The 16617-nt window shown below is 36.1% G+C and overlaps 4 protein-coding genes across 4 annotated transcripts; 2 read left to right on the top strand and 2 right to left on the bottom strand.

Annotated features, from left to right (window-relative positions):
• Window positions 1–361: 361 nt before the first annotated feature.
• On the top strand, window positions 362–2076 carry LOC118057624 (probable phosphopantothenoylcysteine decarboxylase). Its single transcript, XM_035070257.2, has 3 exons — window positions 362–533; window positions 639–1010; window positions 1585–2076. Exons 2-3 carry the CDS (start codon window positions 651–653, stop codon window positions 1876–1878), a joined length of 654 nt encoding a protein of 217 aa, XP_034926148.1. The 5' UTR covers window positions 362–533; window positions 639–650; the 3' UTR covers window positions 1879–2076.
• A 2714-nt stretch (window positions 2077–4790) lies between these two features.
• On the top strand, window positions 4791–6378 carry LOC118057623 (GDSL esterase/lipase At3g48460). The gene is made up of 2 exons (XM_035070256.2): window positions 4791–5702; window positions 5823–6378. Exons 1-2 carry the CDS (start codon window positions 5073–5075, stop codon window positions 6324–6326), a joined length of 1134 nt encoding a protein of 377 aa, XP_034926147.1. The 5' UTR covers window positions 4791–5072; the 3' UTR covers window positions 6327–6378.
• Window positions 6379–7302: 924 nt separating this feature from the next.
• Window positions 7303–10590, bottom strand: LOC118057622 (E3 ubiquitin-protein ligase AIRP2). The gene is made up of 5 exons (XM_035070255.2): window positions 10196–10590; window positions 9391–9553; window positions 9191–9257; window positions 8607–8841; window positions 7303–8492 (listed from the first exon to the last, which is right to left on the bottom strand). The coding sequence occupies exons 1-5, from the start codon at window positions 10282–10284 to the stop codon at window positions 8282–8284; spliced, it is 765 nt and encodes a 254-aa protein (XP_034926146.1). The 5' UTR covers window positions 10285–10590; the 3' UTR covers window positions 7303–8281.
• Window positions 10591–14368: 3778 nt separating this feature from the next.
• LOC118057621 (adenine/guanine permease AZG2) lies at window positions 14369–16172 on the bottom strand. The gene has a single exon (XM_035070254.2). It carries the CDS (start codon window positions 15982–15984, stop codon window positions 14374–14376), a length of 1611 nt encoding a protein of 536 aa, XP_034926145.1. The 5' UTR covers window positions 15985–16172; the 3' UTR covers window positions 14369–14373.
• Between the last annotated feature and the right edge of the window lie 445 nt (window positions 16173–16617).

The following is a 16617-nucleotide window of genomic DNA, read 5'->3' on the forward strand; positions in this document are numbered from 1 at the left end:
ACGAGTACTTGCCTTTATAGAACTCTTTTTTTTTTAATGATTGTAATGTGCATGGCCTATTCTTTCTCCTTTCATTTTTCCATGGATTTCCTCTTTCAATTTTTAGAACTGAAATTTAAGATAGAAATCTAAAATTCATAAACCTGCATAAGAGTGTATTGTTGGTATTTGATTTTGTATTTAAAAAGTATTTTTTAAAAAATTTTAATTTTATAATTTTAAATGATTTTAATATGCTCATCTTGCAAGTAAATTTTAAAAAATAATTTTTTTTTATTTTAAATGTTTTTTTTTTTAAATTACTACTACTGTAATAATTCATTGCGGGCCGAAAATTGATTATGGGTAATCAAGGTCGGGCTCACTATACACGTGCCTGAGGTCAAACCAATTATTCGGTGATCCAATCGGTCCGCCATTTTAAACCTGGCGAGCGCCAGCAGCAGAGCTCCCAGACGTCAATCTCAATCTCCAGAAGACGAGCTACGAATCGAATCAAACACTCAGGAAGCTTTTCCCTTTTCCACTGAACGGTACCATCACTTCTTTATTTTCAATTTCTCTAAGATTTCTGTTTTAGATCTTAGGGTTTTCACTTCTAGGTTGCCCGTTAATCTTTACCAATTGTATTTGATTAGGTTGGATAGACGATGGAATACTCGGAACCTGTGACAGCAGAGATGGATACAGCGCAAGTTAATGCTGTCGCCGCCGCCGCCGGTCCTAGGAAACCTAGGATTCTACTAGCGGCAAGTGGGAGTGTAGCTGCTATTAAATTTGGGAATCTTTGTCATTGTTTTTCTGAATGGGCTGAAGTGAAAGCGGTTGCTACTAGGGCTTCTTTACATTTCATTGATAGAGCTGCATTGCCTAAGGATGTTGTGCTCTACACCGACGAGGATGAATGGTCGAGTTGGAATAAGATAGGAGATACTGTGCTTCATATTGAGTTAAGACGGTGGGCTGATATCATGGTTATTGCTCCTTTATCTGCTAATACGCTTGGCAAGGTAAGCTTCTTTTTCTGTCATTTGGCTACTTTCTGTATGGAAATCTTCCTTTTTTTTATATGGTCCATGTCTGGTATAACAAATATTGAACATAAATTTCCCTAGTTAAACCATATATGTGATTGAATTGTATATTTACCTGTAGATATTTTAAAAATCCTAAAGGAGAGAGGTAGAAACCACCATGTGGTGGAGGAATAATATTGCGTCTTTTGTGTCTCCACAGTGTATATCTAGCCAATAGGCTGCATGGACAGACTAGAATGGTTAATGTTTCGTACTGAATAAAGGATCACGGTAGTGTTATTTTGTTAAGTTCCTCTAACATTAGACATTGAGGATAAATAAGAATTAAGGACTGGCCTTATTTTGGGTTTATTTTTATTGTTTTATCTAAACATATGCTCATGTATGTTGAGTAATTCATTACAGAGTGAGTGATCTTTGAGAATGACTTATCTTGGTCTCCTGTAATTGTATTTCCTACATTATTAATTAACTTAATCTCTTTCTCTTTTCAAGAATCATTGAAAAACGTGCTGATCTTTTCTTCCACATTTATGCGTCAATGCAGATTGCTGGGGGGTTGTGTGACAATCTGCTGACCTGCATTGTCCGAGCATGGGATTACAGCAAGCCACTTTTTGTTGCGCCGGCTATGAACACTTTCATGTGGAGCAACCCTTTCACGGAACGGCATCTTATGTCAATTGATGAGCTTGGAATTTCCTTGATCCCACCTGTTTCAAAGAGGCTGGCATGTGGAGATTATGGGAATGGTGCAATGGCTGAACCTTCTCTAATCTACTCAACTGTTAGACTATTCTTGGAGTCACGGAGTCAAGCCGGTGATAGAAGAGTTGGTTAATTACTATGGATAATTTCATCTCTAGTGAGTCCATTGTTTTCTTTATGCATGTAATTGGTTTCAAGCATTTTTTATGCTTAGAAATAGTTGTCAAGAGCTTAAGTGATTTTTCACTGATTAGAGTGCCACTAATTCCAGATGATGTTTGAGAGCTTATGTGAATGGTCACTGATTGGAGTACTAATTCCATTTTCCAAATGATTTGTATGCTGCTGAAACTTTTTTTTTTTTTATGCATGTCAACTAAGTAGTGTTTCTTTTTTATGCATGTCTTGCATCATCATTGAGAGATGCAGGCAAGAGCCCTTGTTTGTTTGGTGAAAGTGGGAGGGGGCAGAGATATGCGGTCTCCATATTTTAGTTGGAAATTGATCATACCAGATGATTAATGCCCCCAGGCGAGTCTAGATGGACCATGACAGGGAAAGGTTTTTCTCCAATTTAAACCAGGTTCCAGTTGCCCAATAACAGGGAAGGGAAACAATAACGGGAGCAATACACGCGCAGTTGAGTAATGAGCTCTTCCGGATTATAAACCGCAAGGTAATTTTTATCAATGCGAGATTGTACTGTTAGCCATACGGAGTCCCTTCCAACCATGTCTAGATTTCCAATACAAGAGGCATTGGAACTCAAACGGGATAGTTAAATTTTGATTTTTTATATTTAAAATTAATTTTATTTTATTTTATTTTATGTTTTCAGATGGAATGCCAGCACAGTGTTGCAAGCTTATAAAATAGATGTATTTGATAGTGTTATAGTTATGAACCAGCGCTAGATAAATAATAGAAATTAAAGGTATGATGGAGCCAATACTTTATTACAAAAAAAAAGTTGTGTTGGTGATCAAAAAACTTAGAGATTGGACAAAATGATTTGTAACAATTCACAGTATTTTTTGAGGAAAGATACGGTGCTTTCATTATATGATTTGTCTTTTTTGTTAATAAAAATCAAAAAACATTACAAAGCTAAATTCTTCATCAATTTAATATTAAAAAAATCAATAGATAATTTTAGAAGGAAAAAAACCTATAAGAAAAAATATTGTATTAATTGACAATGTTTTGTGAGGAAAATTAGAATGTTTTTTCTAATAAAATAAAATAAAAAACCATTTAGAGAAATACTATTAAAAAAATAAAAACATTAAAAAAAATGAAGTGAAAAAAATTATTTTAATATATTTTTAAAATAAAAAATATTTTAAAAAATAATTAATACATCACATTAAAATAATACTCGTACAACCCAACAGAAAAAAGGTGATTCTTAGAAGACACCTGTCAACATGCTTGCTACACTCAGTCAAAGATGGCGACGCGACTCCTGCCGACGAAGTACGCACAACGGTGCCGCAATTGGTTCAACAACCCTTGCCAAGTTAAAAACACAAAAATTCAGGCTTACATCTTTGTAAATGACCCTTCGATGGCAGTGGTATTAGGCCGTGGCCACAACAATGGACTGGTCGGGTAAAAGGAACTAGACATAAGTGCATAACGCGCCCCTTCAAGGGCGTTTTGGGAGGTGACGACAAATAAACTACATGACAGTTGGATTTTTCTCATCCACAGGGCTAAATGGCAAATGCCTGTATAAAGGCTTAGATGCTACTGGGCCTGGGTTAGAATTTTCTTTTTCGATTTGGATCTATTTATTAAAACAATAATTATATTTAAATAATCACTATCAAATTATTTTTATCACATAAAATTTACTGGCAGTAAAATCAATTATTTTGATAATCAGAATTTAAAAAAAATAATGACTTTCTCTTTTAATACTGGAATCTAGCGATGCTCTTGCTCTCACTCTCCTCTTACAAATTAAAGATTTTAAAATATTAAAAATAAAGTTTTGCACAAAAATTAAATTTGAAAAAATAGAGACCAAAAATGTATAATTTTGAAAATTGGAGGACCAAATTAAAACTGTAATGCCAACTTTGAACACAACACCTATTTCCAGCATCTTTTTCACCTCGATCCTTTTTCTTTCAATTTTTACCCTAGTCAAATCCACGCAACACTAATCTTGTTTTTCCAAATGTCAGCCTCGTTTTGATGATTTGGAGGAGAGGGGAGGAGGGAGAGAGAGTTCTTTTCTTTTCCAAATGTTCTTTTTAGAAACATTCTGATTTTTTCTTAAAGTTAATTTCATTTTTCACGAGGCCTATCCCATCATTTGCATTTTGGATTATACTTTTTGGGGTTTGCTTACCGAGTGTGATACTGTAAAATCTGTATCATTTTCAGAAGCTTTGTAAAAACAAATTGCAGAATGGACGCCAAAATTTCCAGCCAACAATTCGGTTTATGACATGGACACATCATAAATTAGATGCCAATACCAAGGCTACGGTGGAGGTAGCAATGGGGTCCCTTTTCAATTATTACCCACCACGATCAATCTCAGGATATCCTTCTTCCTTAAAGACCATGGCCATATCCATGCAAGTCACTGCAACTGCAGGATGGACAAAAGCCGGCAATTTACAAGGAAGCATGGTGAATTTATTTGCATGGTACAGTGCATTTACACCACTGCTTGGATAGCAATGGAGGTGGTTGTCATCAAGCACCGAAAAAGAATGCTGAGAATTTATTGTAAACGGGAAAGATCTGCCTCTCAACTTCAACCACCCACCATTGCTATAATTTCCTTTGCTGGGATCCCTTTTCTCTATCAGTCTCTCTTTTAAGCGCTCTGATCAACAGGGAGACAGTTGGAGAGCACGTCGTATCCTCATTTAAAGCCCCAACTAAATTTGAGTCCAATTAATTAGAGGCTCGGAATTCTTAACCCTGAACCATCCAATTCGCACCATTGACATTTGACACTTCATATTTGTACGGACCAATGTTCTTATGATAGAAATAAATAACAGAGCCCCATTCCTTCCGCAGGTGTCTTCTGGCTTCTTGTAGTTTAAGAGCACCCCACATTTTTGGTATCTATAGAGGCGAAAGGCATTAATATGTTCATTATTAGGTAGGCAAAGCAAAAGACTAGAGAAATCACATGATCCATCTTTAGAGCTTAGGTAGGTTCAATTTGAAAAATGATAGCATGAGTTGAAAGAGCAAGGACACAACTGCCATTCACAAAAAGATCACAAATATATAAGCTGCATCATATATTCAGCCGGTAGAAGCTGCTAAGTGCTACGCCTGTGAACCTTTGAGAAAATGGTTGCTCCTTCCACTTATTTCTCTTTTGTAGTTTTCTTTTTCTGCTCTTCGAATTTTGCTTTTAACTCTGCAGTTCAGACCACTAGTCCCTTCAAGAAAATCTATGCCTTTGGTGATTCCTTTACGGACACCGGCAACACCAGGTCTGCGTCAGGTCCTTCTGGTTTTGGCCATGTCTCAAGCCATCCATATGGCAGCACCTTCTTTCACCACCCCACCAACCGATACTCTGATGGGCGGCTTGTGATTGACTTTGTAACTGAAACACTGTCCTTACCGTACTTGCTACCCTACCGAGGCTACAAGGGCAATGCACCTCACGGGGTCAACTTTGCTGTTGCTGGCTCCACAGCAATAAATCATGCTTTCTTTGTGAAGAACAACCTCACCCTTGACATGACTCCTCAATCTATTCAAACTCAAATGATTTGGTTTAACAAGTTCTTGGAGAGTCAGGGCTGTAAAGGGACTGTGTCATCAAGCCCTGAGTGCAAGGCAGTATTTGATGACGCATTGATCTGGGTTGGTGAAATCGGAGTCAATGACTATGCATATACTGTTGGATCTTCTGTATCAAGTGACACAATTATGAAGCTTGCGACCAGCAGCGTCACCGGATTCCTACAGGTAATAACTGAATTCTCATTCTTCTACATGGCAACAACTACTCCATTTTAATTACTAACGAGCAAGATCAATTCAGTGATGGTGATATCATTTCTGCAACTCGATTTTATGAAATTGCAGACATTGCTGAAGAAAGGTGTGAAACATGTTGTTGTTCAAGGTTTGCCTCCAACAGGATGCTTGCCACTGGCCATGGTCCTGGCTTCTGAAGACGACAGAGACGATTTAGGCTGCGTGAAGAGCGCAAACAATCAGTCCTACACCCATAATGTTGTTTACCAAAAGACAGTGCAGGATCTCAGGAAACAGTTCCCCGATGCTGTCATTGCTTATCTCGACTACTGGAATGCCTACGCCACGGTTATGAAGAATCCAAAGAAGTACGGATTCGAAGAGCCATTCATGGCATGCTGTGGATCAGGAGGTCCACCCTACAATTTTGAAGTGTTTTCAACATGTGGCACATCTCAGGCAAGTGCTTGCTCAAACCCTTCTCAGTACATTAACTGGGATGGAGTTCATCTCACCGAAGCCATGTATAAGGAGCTCAGTCACATGTTTCTGAGTGGAACATTCAGTCATCCTCCATTTGGTTCCTTGATGGACAGGAAACAGCATGTGTGAATTGTTCTCCTTCTAACCAGCCTCAGTAATGGTGTTTATGAATCATGAGATACTTTTCAAATCACCAAATCAAATCACCAAATCACCGGATCTTAAGGTGAGCCATCTTCGGAAGTGAGCGTCTAGAGCCAGGGTCTTATAAGTACATGCTCACCTTGACTAGTAAGACGCGTTTTGGGGTCATACGTGGCTGTCAAGAACAAAATCGTGAGGGTGACTTGGATAAAAACCCTGGATTTGGATGAACTGAGAGGCCTAAAGCGAACAACATCTTACTAATAAGATGGGGTGTTACATATTAGATATGACAACAACGCCTATAGATTCATTAAATTCCGTAGGTGGTGCCGAGATCAATGCAGTTAATTATATCTCTTCTAAAAGTTGGTTAGCTACCTCTCATTTTGTTCCTGGGCTCTTCCTATTCATAGGTCCTTTATACACGCGGGAAAGGCTCGTGCAGCTGCAATAGGATTTGAAAAAGGAATTGATCGTAATTTTAAACCTTTTCTTTCCATAACTACTCTTAACTAGTTGAGAAAAGAGAAAAAATAGTTCAAGTAGGAATCAATTTGATTCTACTATATATATTGATTCGGTCGATCAGGTACTATACTAAGAAAAAATGCATATAGATTCAATCATGACACACTCTATCTTAACATTGGGTATCTCTGGCGTGGATAAAATATCACAAGACACTTCTCCTTATCAACTTCTATGACTCGGAAATTAACCAGGATAACCTGAGGGGTTGATTGAGCAGGACTAAACATTTTCAGCTTTCATCTACAGCTAAACCTTTCAGCAATATGCTGCTAAGGAGAAACGCAATGGCTTCAACATTTCGACTAAGAAAAACTCATAAATGGTATTTACAGATAGAGTTTTGGAACTCTGTATGTAAAACAGGTGGATAAGGAAGAAAAACAAAGCGTGCCTTTCGGTATCCGAAACCGGCATCAGTGCAAGAGTTCTGCCCATATATACCTACCAGATCATAACCATGTTTCCTCTGTTCCAGTGAATAGAGCAGGAAATCATACCATGTGTGAGAATGCCACTAAGCTGTCTGACATTTTCCACACACTATGACCTTCTCTTCCTATAGATTATCCACTAGCATAAACTGAAACTTCAAATATCAAGTTGACTTCTAGTAAAGCAATCAATACAAGGCTGATAACAGAGGCAATTGTTTTTGCATACTTCTACTGAGAAGATGTGGACTAGCAGCTCCAAACTACCTGTTCATGATTGCTACTATGCATGCGATACCAGGAAACCATGGTATTATATTGTTTAACTTGTGCTGGCATCATTTGCATGGAGAGTTTTACAAATTCAAGCCTGCCATGGACAACTTGGGAGAATGCTCCACAATCATCAACTTGATAAGGAAGCACAGAAACAAGTTTCTTCATGTATCTAATGATTCACCTGTCAACTAACTTTAATAAAGGAATTCTTTTTAAATGCAGGTAAAAGAAAACTGTGAACAAGCATGGAATTTACTCCTAATAATTATATTAAAAATTAAAACGTCCATATCGTTTGAAAGATAAAGATCTAAAGATTTCTTGTGGCACAACAAAATGCTGGGCTGGCTTTTATTCCTCAGCAGCATATCATTCCCATTAATCAGTCCAAAAATCAAAGTCAACTCATGATCATGATAGTGTAAGAAATCTCCCAAGAAATAAGCTCAGAAAAATGGAAGAGTCAGATTTCACAGTTCAAACTATCCCCATGTTCCTTTCGCTTTCCTTCCACATTCTCAACAAGAAAAAATCCAGATTCGATACAATAACTGGGCTTTCTTCCATTGAGCATATTCATTATTCTGAACAATCAATCAGTTAATTTTCAATGCGGAAACCTCACCATAATTTATGTCCATGTGATGGTATGATATTTTTTCTCCAAATTTGACGTCATTCTTCTTGTCTACCATATTAGACTAGGTACTCATAATACATCAGGAACAGATCATCCGAGATATCCTTCGGCAAGTTCTTTATATAAAGATAGAACCTAAATACATCTTCCTTTGACACGGTGTTAGTGTCAACAACATCAATACTGCAAGTGAGAACCCACAAGTCTTCTGAATTCACTCTCTTCAGACTTCCTCGGCAAAATGGGCAAGATGCTGACCTTGTGTTCCTACAAGGAATGGGCGTAAAATGTTAAACCTACGCACCTTTTCCACTACTACATGTAAATGATGGAAAATATTAGAATTTAAGAGGTAAAAGTGAAGCTTTAAAAATCACGTACCAGTCACGGTAGCAGTTGATGCACATTGCATGGCAGCAGCCTGGCACGACAATTTTAGTGCAAGGTTCCAAGCAGATCCCACATTCGTCTTCCCTCAGCAGTTCCACATCTGAAAGCTTCCTCCTATCTTCCAGTCTATTCTTCACTATCATTTCCAAACAGTGACCTTCTTCCCGAGTCATATCTGGTTCCATTGTATCACCATGAAGACGCTGAAGAGATGGTAATATAACATCTGCAATTTGAGCGAGCCAGGACTTGAAATTGTTAAACTAAGCACAAGAACCAAAATATTCAGCCAACATGGGATACCATGATACCATATCCTATTCATGATTTGGCAAGAAATCTTGGAAGCACAATTCATTACTTAAAAACATACAATGGTGTTCAAGAATGGATGCCGATACAGTTGTTAACATCCTTAATCATTACAGGAAAAAAAAACAGAAATACGCTGAATGTTGTGTAAGGCAATATCTGCAAGAAACTCCATCTTTACATCCATGTACCATGTCTGTGCATGTTATTGACAGTCATTGTATAGATGCGAAAACTATAGAGGAATTTGTTTTTTTACACACCATAGAATTGCCGGATGGTTGCTATCCGTCTGCATGAAGAAATCTTCTGCTTCCTGTCTGAACATACCTAAAAATGGAATTAATTACTTAGCACACCAAATTTTAAGAACTGTGGTTTGATTCTTCAAAAGATAACAAAAGATTTAAACCATCTAATTCGAAAGAGTAAAGCATAACAAGCAGGAAAACAGCCAACCAACCTTGTATACAACAACGTCAAAAAGGCTCAAATAAGTTGAAAGTAGACATGTACATGAGCAATCCATCCATTGAAGAAAAAACAGAAAAATGGGTGTTAAGTGGTTATAAACCAGTTTCATTTGAAGACAGGAACCACATTTGGCTCTTGGAATAGAAGCTGCCCTGCAAATATCAACCCTCAAGTAAATTCACACGCGAATGAACCTCAAAGAAGTACTATTATAGACTTAGCAGTTCAGAATTCACTTATGCCCTACAATGCTCCAAACTCCATAAAAAATATAGCAACTAAACTAAACTGTTTGCATAAACAAGGCTAACTCTGCAAACTGCACCCACAACACAGCAGAAACTCGGGATTTTCTAAAATGAATGAATGCCCTTCAAAATGCAAAATACAGAAAAACAGAGGAAATTGCATCTTTCTGGTATGCAAGCTGGATAAACTTCAAGCACAAACCAGAACTAAGAATGGACTGTGAACAAGCCACAATTGCCCAAATGAGTATTTAGTCAAAAGAAAACCTTAAAATGAATGACTTGCTTATGTGATGATGAAAATCAAAATGAAAATTAAGCCATGAGAACTAGAGATTAAATTGTTGATCATAAACCAAAGGACTTCCACAAAATCCACATTAGTCATGCAATTTTTCTGGTTCTCCTTCAACAACAAGAGGATAGAGTTATAACACAGAGACCAAATTTCGAAACTTTTCACAAAACTTGAACAGCAGCAAAGCATAAACAGCAAAGAAAACCAAGAACCCAAAAAACCTAGAAACACTGAGAGAGAAGACTCACAGCACATTGGCATGCTGAATATCAGCCTCAAGAACCTTAAGGGTGTCTTGGTAAGATGACATAGCAGCAAGCTCATGATAGTCCATCATCTCTCTTACTTGCTTATGGTCTAAATTTACTTAAATAAACTTTTCTAAATTAGAAAAAAAAATATTACAAGAAAGAAATGATCAAAGAAAGGGAAATACAAAAAGTTTTTCTTGCTTGTTGAACAAAAATCAAAGAAACAAAAGGAAAAGTTCTTTCAAGTCTAAAGTCAAGAAGAAGGGGTGAGAAGGAAAGCGCAGAGGCAACTTGGTCATGAAAAGTACCCATTGTCACCTACTTAACATGAGAGATTTTTTAAATTGTTTTCAAGATTTTCAGTTGATTATTTTATTTTGGTGAACAGTTAAGTTTCATGGTTTGACTTTAGTTCTTGGAGTTGGATTGTCTTTTGGGGGTATAGCTATGAACAGGTGATTACTTCCTCCAATCAAGAACCATCTTTTTTGGTCAAGGATTTGGGGTAAAAAATTATTTATCTAATCTTAATTAGTTCTTCAGGATCATTGAGCTGGATGGAGCTTAAGCATTCTTACCAATTTTAAGTTTTAACCCTCGACGGGCTGTGCCATTGCCAAGGCTAATAGCCTGTTTACGGGAATATTTTTATTTGGCTTCTTGGAGGGGAAATATGGATTAGTACTAATCAAAATTGTTGAACAGGAGAAAGAAACAAAAGTCAATCTTCAAATGCACCCAAAAACAGAGGGAGGGAGGCGGAGACTTTGACTTGTAAACGGACCATCAAAACATAACTGCCTTGTTTATTAAGGCAGGACTGCAGTCATGGCGTGTTTGGAATAACCATAACAATTGTTTTTATTTAAAAATATATTAAAATAATATATATATTTTTTATTTTTTAAAAAATTATTTTTAATATAAAAAATAATAATTTTAAACAAAAAAAAAATTTAGTTTTTGTGAAACTTTGTTTGGGTTGGCCTTAACGTTATAGAACTCGACTTTTCCAAGGTAAAGCAAAAGAAAAGTATTTCCTCGTCTCATAAATATAAAATCTGAGAAAACATCAATTAATCCATTAATTAACGTGTGTTTTTCCTTTATTAACTTATTAATTAATATTTTTCCTTTTAAATTTAAATAGTCAATATTCATTAAATATTAAAGAATATAATGGAAATCCAATCCTTATAAAATATCGATTTTCAAATGGCCTCAAAATTAGCAAAAGTTTCATTTTCATATCTTTATGCTCCAAGACAAGATTTGTCTATTTGATCATAAATGCTTAAGAAAAGAAAATTTAATAGCTTCTGAAAACTGGTTGGAAAGTTGGGCCTCCTTTGCCAGCAGCAAGCAAATGAGCTATCGGCTCCCTAGGCCTGTAAACTGCTACCATCCGGACAGATTTTTTTTTTTATAGTAATTATTTTCGGTTTGATTTGGGTTTTATATATAAAAAAAAAATTAAACAAATTTTTTTTAAAATTTTTTAAAATTAATTCAAACTGACCGGTTTTGATTCGGTTTTTTAGGACAAAAACTGGTTTGACTCGGTTTTTTTCTGGTTTGAGTTCAGTTCGGTTTGGTTTGGTTTTTTCGGTTTCAGGTTTATAAAAAAAAAACCGAACAATTCGGTTTTTTTAAAATTATAATCGGTTTAATCGGTTTTTTTTTATAATTCATTTTTTATAATTATTTTTTTCTAGTTTTCTCGGTTTAATTAATTTTTTGGTTTTTTTACTCATTCCTAATCTCTAAGACAGTCATTGAAAACTAGAAGATCCATCTTCTAATTAGACATTGACTGGAAACCCTCTTCTAGTTCTGATCCCCTTCTTCCTCAATGCTGCGAAAGCTTCTGTACTGTATGGCCATTAGGCTAAACTAAATGGTTCATTTTGTCTGTTACAACTCATGGGTACTGAGTAATAAATATACTAAATAGTTCTCCTACGAACTAGGATGTGAATAGGATGGCAGGAGGCAGCAGAGCACGTAATGGGAAAGTCCATATCTATGATAAGAGTGCATGTGAAAGGCTAGATTTTTCTGTGAGAAGAAATCAGAAGGAAAGGGCTGAAAATAACACTCGAAATTTCACCACTGAAGATGGTCTATGCCTCGTAGAAGATAAGGTTTCAACGAGCTAGAATAGTGTCAAGTCCCTCTAGCTTTGCTGGTGTATAGGTTGAAGAATGATGTGGGAAAAGCCGAGATGGGCACAAAAAGTACGTCAGCTAACAAAAACGGGACTAGAACAGAGAAGTTTGTTTCTAAAGCAGAATGCATTGAAGAATCAAACGACATGATCAATGGAGATTTAGTGAAGACACAGGAAGAATATTGAGGAACTGTAGTTGACTTGTCTAACTTGGAATTGTCAAAAAATAACCTGGGAAATCAAGGAAGCAACAACATTTCAGCTGCTAACAAGAAGTGTTCTCATCATGCTTGCTAGAGAATTATATAAATGCCTAAGAGCTTAAGCTTTACCTCTATTAAATCCCAAAAAAAAGCTGACTTTGGTAATAAAGAGTCACTATATGAAAGGTTACAATCTTGTATAATACAGTTAAAATTTTAAACGAACAAATACAACAGTGGATTTAATATTTATATAAGATAATAAAAAATTTTATACTAAAATTTAAATCTAATCTTAAATCGTATTATATAGTAAATTGATTTGATCATAGACCTTATATAACTAAAATAATTAAATATTAATTATATTAAAGTTAATAATGTAAATCTTATACAGTACCTTAAAATTCTAAACAATTAAATTAATAAAATGTATTAAAAAGAATGAATATCATTAATTATAATTTTAAATCAAGATTCTAACAATATCTATTTATTGTATGTTTAAAATCAATTACATTTGAAATTAAATTTAATTCCATGTGTGATTTAAATTCAATTGATAACCTATTATAATTTTATATTTGAGATAAAATATTAAATTATATAATTAAATTCAATTACTCTATTTAGAATATATATAGAATTGAATTGAATTAACAATCTTAACTATTTTGCTTTTAATTCAGAAATTATTTTTTTGTTAAAAAAATACATTTGTCTTTGTTAATGTGAAAATGAAACCCATAAATTATTTTATGATAAATCATGATGCATGGTATAATAAAAACAACAAAGACAACAAACAACTTTACGTGAAAAACATTAGGAAAAAATGATTATTATTAACAACAACATCATATTTTTTTTTAATAATAAAGATATTCTCATACCAATTTTCACACATTAAAACTATTTCATCTACTCTTAAATAAGCTGTCACCATTACTATTAAAAATATATTATATCTCAATACCACTTAAGCACACATTTGTAAATCCATGATGATAGACTAACGATATACTTTCCTTTAACACCAATTAAGAAACTGTCTTTCATTTCCATGTTTTCTCTTCTCTCTTTCTTTGTTTTTTCCACCACCTTCACTTTCACTTCAGAGACAAACCGGGGAATACCCAACAAAACAATAATGTAATTAATGGAATAATATGATTAAGGCAATTTTCTTGAGAGAAAAAACCAAAGCTTTTGTTGAAGAAAAGAAATATATAGACATGCAGTAAAAAGAAGTTGTGGGGTTTTGAGAGAAAAGAAAAAAGAGTATTTTTGGAAGAGTATTTCTTATTTAGAATTCAAATTAGATATCTCCTCTCTAACTTGTTTTTGCCCATTGTAATTGAATTTAATTTTAAGAGTTACAAATATTTTGTTAGGGCTTGCATTGTTCGTAGCTAATTTGTATAAAAACATTCTCGAAGTTTGTTGTTCGATGTGGGTGCCATTTTTGAATTTACAGAACCAAAACGCCCATAATTTATTTATTTTGTTCTGAACTGATTTGCCATGTTTCCGGACACTATAGACTTGCATCACGTTTTGCGTAGTACTTGATGTTAGGACTAGGAGCCATGTTCCTCGTTTGTTCTTCCTTTGAGGCATGATACGTATTACAAAAGATTAAAAAAAAAAAGATTTTTTTGTCTTTAAACTATGCTTGTCTACATGCCAAAAAACATTTATGCTTGGTTAACACTCTTGAAACTGAAAATCATCGTCAATGTGTCGAGAAGTGGAGGAAACATACACACTTAAGAAAACTGGAGAGACACGTTGCTATAACCTTAAATAACTTCAATTGCAAGATCTGCACCAGCTGTGGCGGACACTTGATTTCGCTCTTCCACTACCATTCCCCTCATCTTGATCAACCACGCCATCAACCTCACAATATAATCATACAAGCTAAGAGCAATGTACATTCCGATGCCACCAACAATCCCATTTGCTATAGAGTAAGTTAGTGGCATCAGAAGCATGGTAATAAAAGCAGGCACTGCTTCCTTGATGTTCTCCCAGTCGATATCCTTCACCACCTTCATCATCATAACTCCGACCATCACCAGTGATGGTCCGATAGCCCAAGGAGGCACGCTAGTTAACAGAGGAGTAAAAAACAGTGATACAAGAAAACACAAGCCAACAGTCACGGCGGTTAGTCCAGTTCTACCTCCTTCTCTGATCCCGGCAGATGACTCGACATACGTTGCAGTTGTTGTGACTCCTAGTGTAGATCCCACAATTGTAGACCCTGCATCTACAAGGAATGCCATGTACTGCCCTTCAAAATTTCCCTTTTCGTTCACAAACCCTCCAATTTCAGCCATTGTGTACAATATGCCAGTGGTGCCTAGCATGTCTACATAGAATAAGGTTAGAAAAGCCAACCAGGTACCACTTGTGTTGAAACTAGTGAAACTTATAGCCCCAGCCGTGGATTGGATTTTGTGAAAATCCACCACTTTCTTGAAGTACTTGTAATTGTTGTCACCAAGTAGGGTTTGTGGAAAGTATGTCACAGCAGTTCCTCTAATCCATGATGTTAATGTGACAAAAAGAATGCCATAAATCATGCTGCCTTTGATTTCCTTCATTAACCCGTAACATGTAATTAATAACCCAACTGAGCCAAGCCAAAATGTTGGGCTCCGCATTTTGCCGGAAATGCATTCCCCAGTCACCGGATTTGTGCTCGAACATGCTGTCACCGTCACCAACGTGGACTGATCAGGCCCGACAAGGCCAACGCCTTGATGGACTTGCAAGCCGACGAAAGCTATGAAAAGCCCGATACCAGCTGCGCAGGCGAGCCGGATCGGTTTTGGTACGATCCTAGCGAACTTTTCTCTAAGCCCAAGAGCAGAAACTATGAAGAAGGCGCAACCTTCAACCAGGACAATTGCCATTGCAGTCTTGTATGAAATATGCCCGGAACCGTGAAACCCTACCATATTATAAGCCACAAAAGCATTAGGACCCATACCCGGGGCCAAGCCGAAAGGCAAATTTGCTAAAATTCCCATGGCAAATGACCCTATCATGGCTGATAAAACAGTAGCTACAATAAGGTCACTCTTGGTTTTATCAAGACAGCTCTGATACCCTTCATTGGGTTGAAGCATGCAGTCTGGACCAGCCGTTTGGTTCACCGGAGCAGAGCAGTCAGCAACGGAGCAGGTACCACCGGAGTCGGCAAGAATGGTAGCGTTAACAGTGATGATATAAGCCATGGTGAGGAAAGTGGCGGTGCCAGCACGTAGTTCTTTAGTGAAAGTGCTCTTTCTTGCATCTAGCTTGAAGTATTTGCCAACCTTTGTCTTTGAGACTGCATCATTCAGACCTTTCTCCATATTTTTCCATGAACTCGACAGTCTTGGACATAGCCCCTCTCCCATTTTTTTTTCCTCCCTCTCTCTAGCGCTCTAGCTAGTGATGTATTTGACGAGTACTATATGCGAGGTAGGGATGGTGTGTGCTGATAGTGTGTGTGTGATGGGGTTATATGGAGAAATCAAGGGAATCTTTTTAAGATATTAGAGTACTGATCAGTACTGTGGTGATGAAAGGGATGATGATTTGCCTGATTTAGGGGATATGCGTTACAAGAAAGAAGTAATAGTTTTAGCCTTTAGGTCTCGCCTAAAGAATTTGTGTAGTTTGGATTAATAATATTAAAGTAGCACATATATATATATATATATATATGGGATGTGCATGGTGACTACTTTATCTTGCCATATTATATATATTTGGGATTTGGTCGTTGTAGGAGAACTATATATAGAAATCACAAGCAATATGCAAGCAAGATTCCTTTTTTGACCGATTAATTTTCCCTTGAATATTACATTAGCAACATACTAAATCCTTCGAATATGCATTTCTCGAACATTAAATATCTAGCTATATTTGTTGATTAATAATGTCCAATTATAAGTAACCTATAGATAGGATTGGTAGATGGATAAGTACTACTATATATATGCATGGTTTTTTCACAGAAATAAATACTTTTTAAAATTATTTTT

Source organism: Populus alba, chromosome 15 (assembly GCF_005239225.2).
Source record: "Populus alba chromosome 15, ASM523922v2, whole genome shotgun sequence".
Classification (NCBI taxonomy): Eukaryota; Viridiplantae; Streptophyta; class Magnoliopsida; order Malpighiales; family Salicaceae; genus Populus; species Populus alba.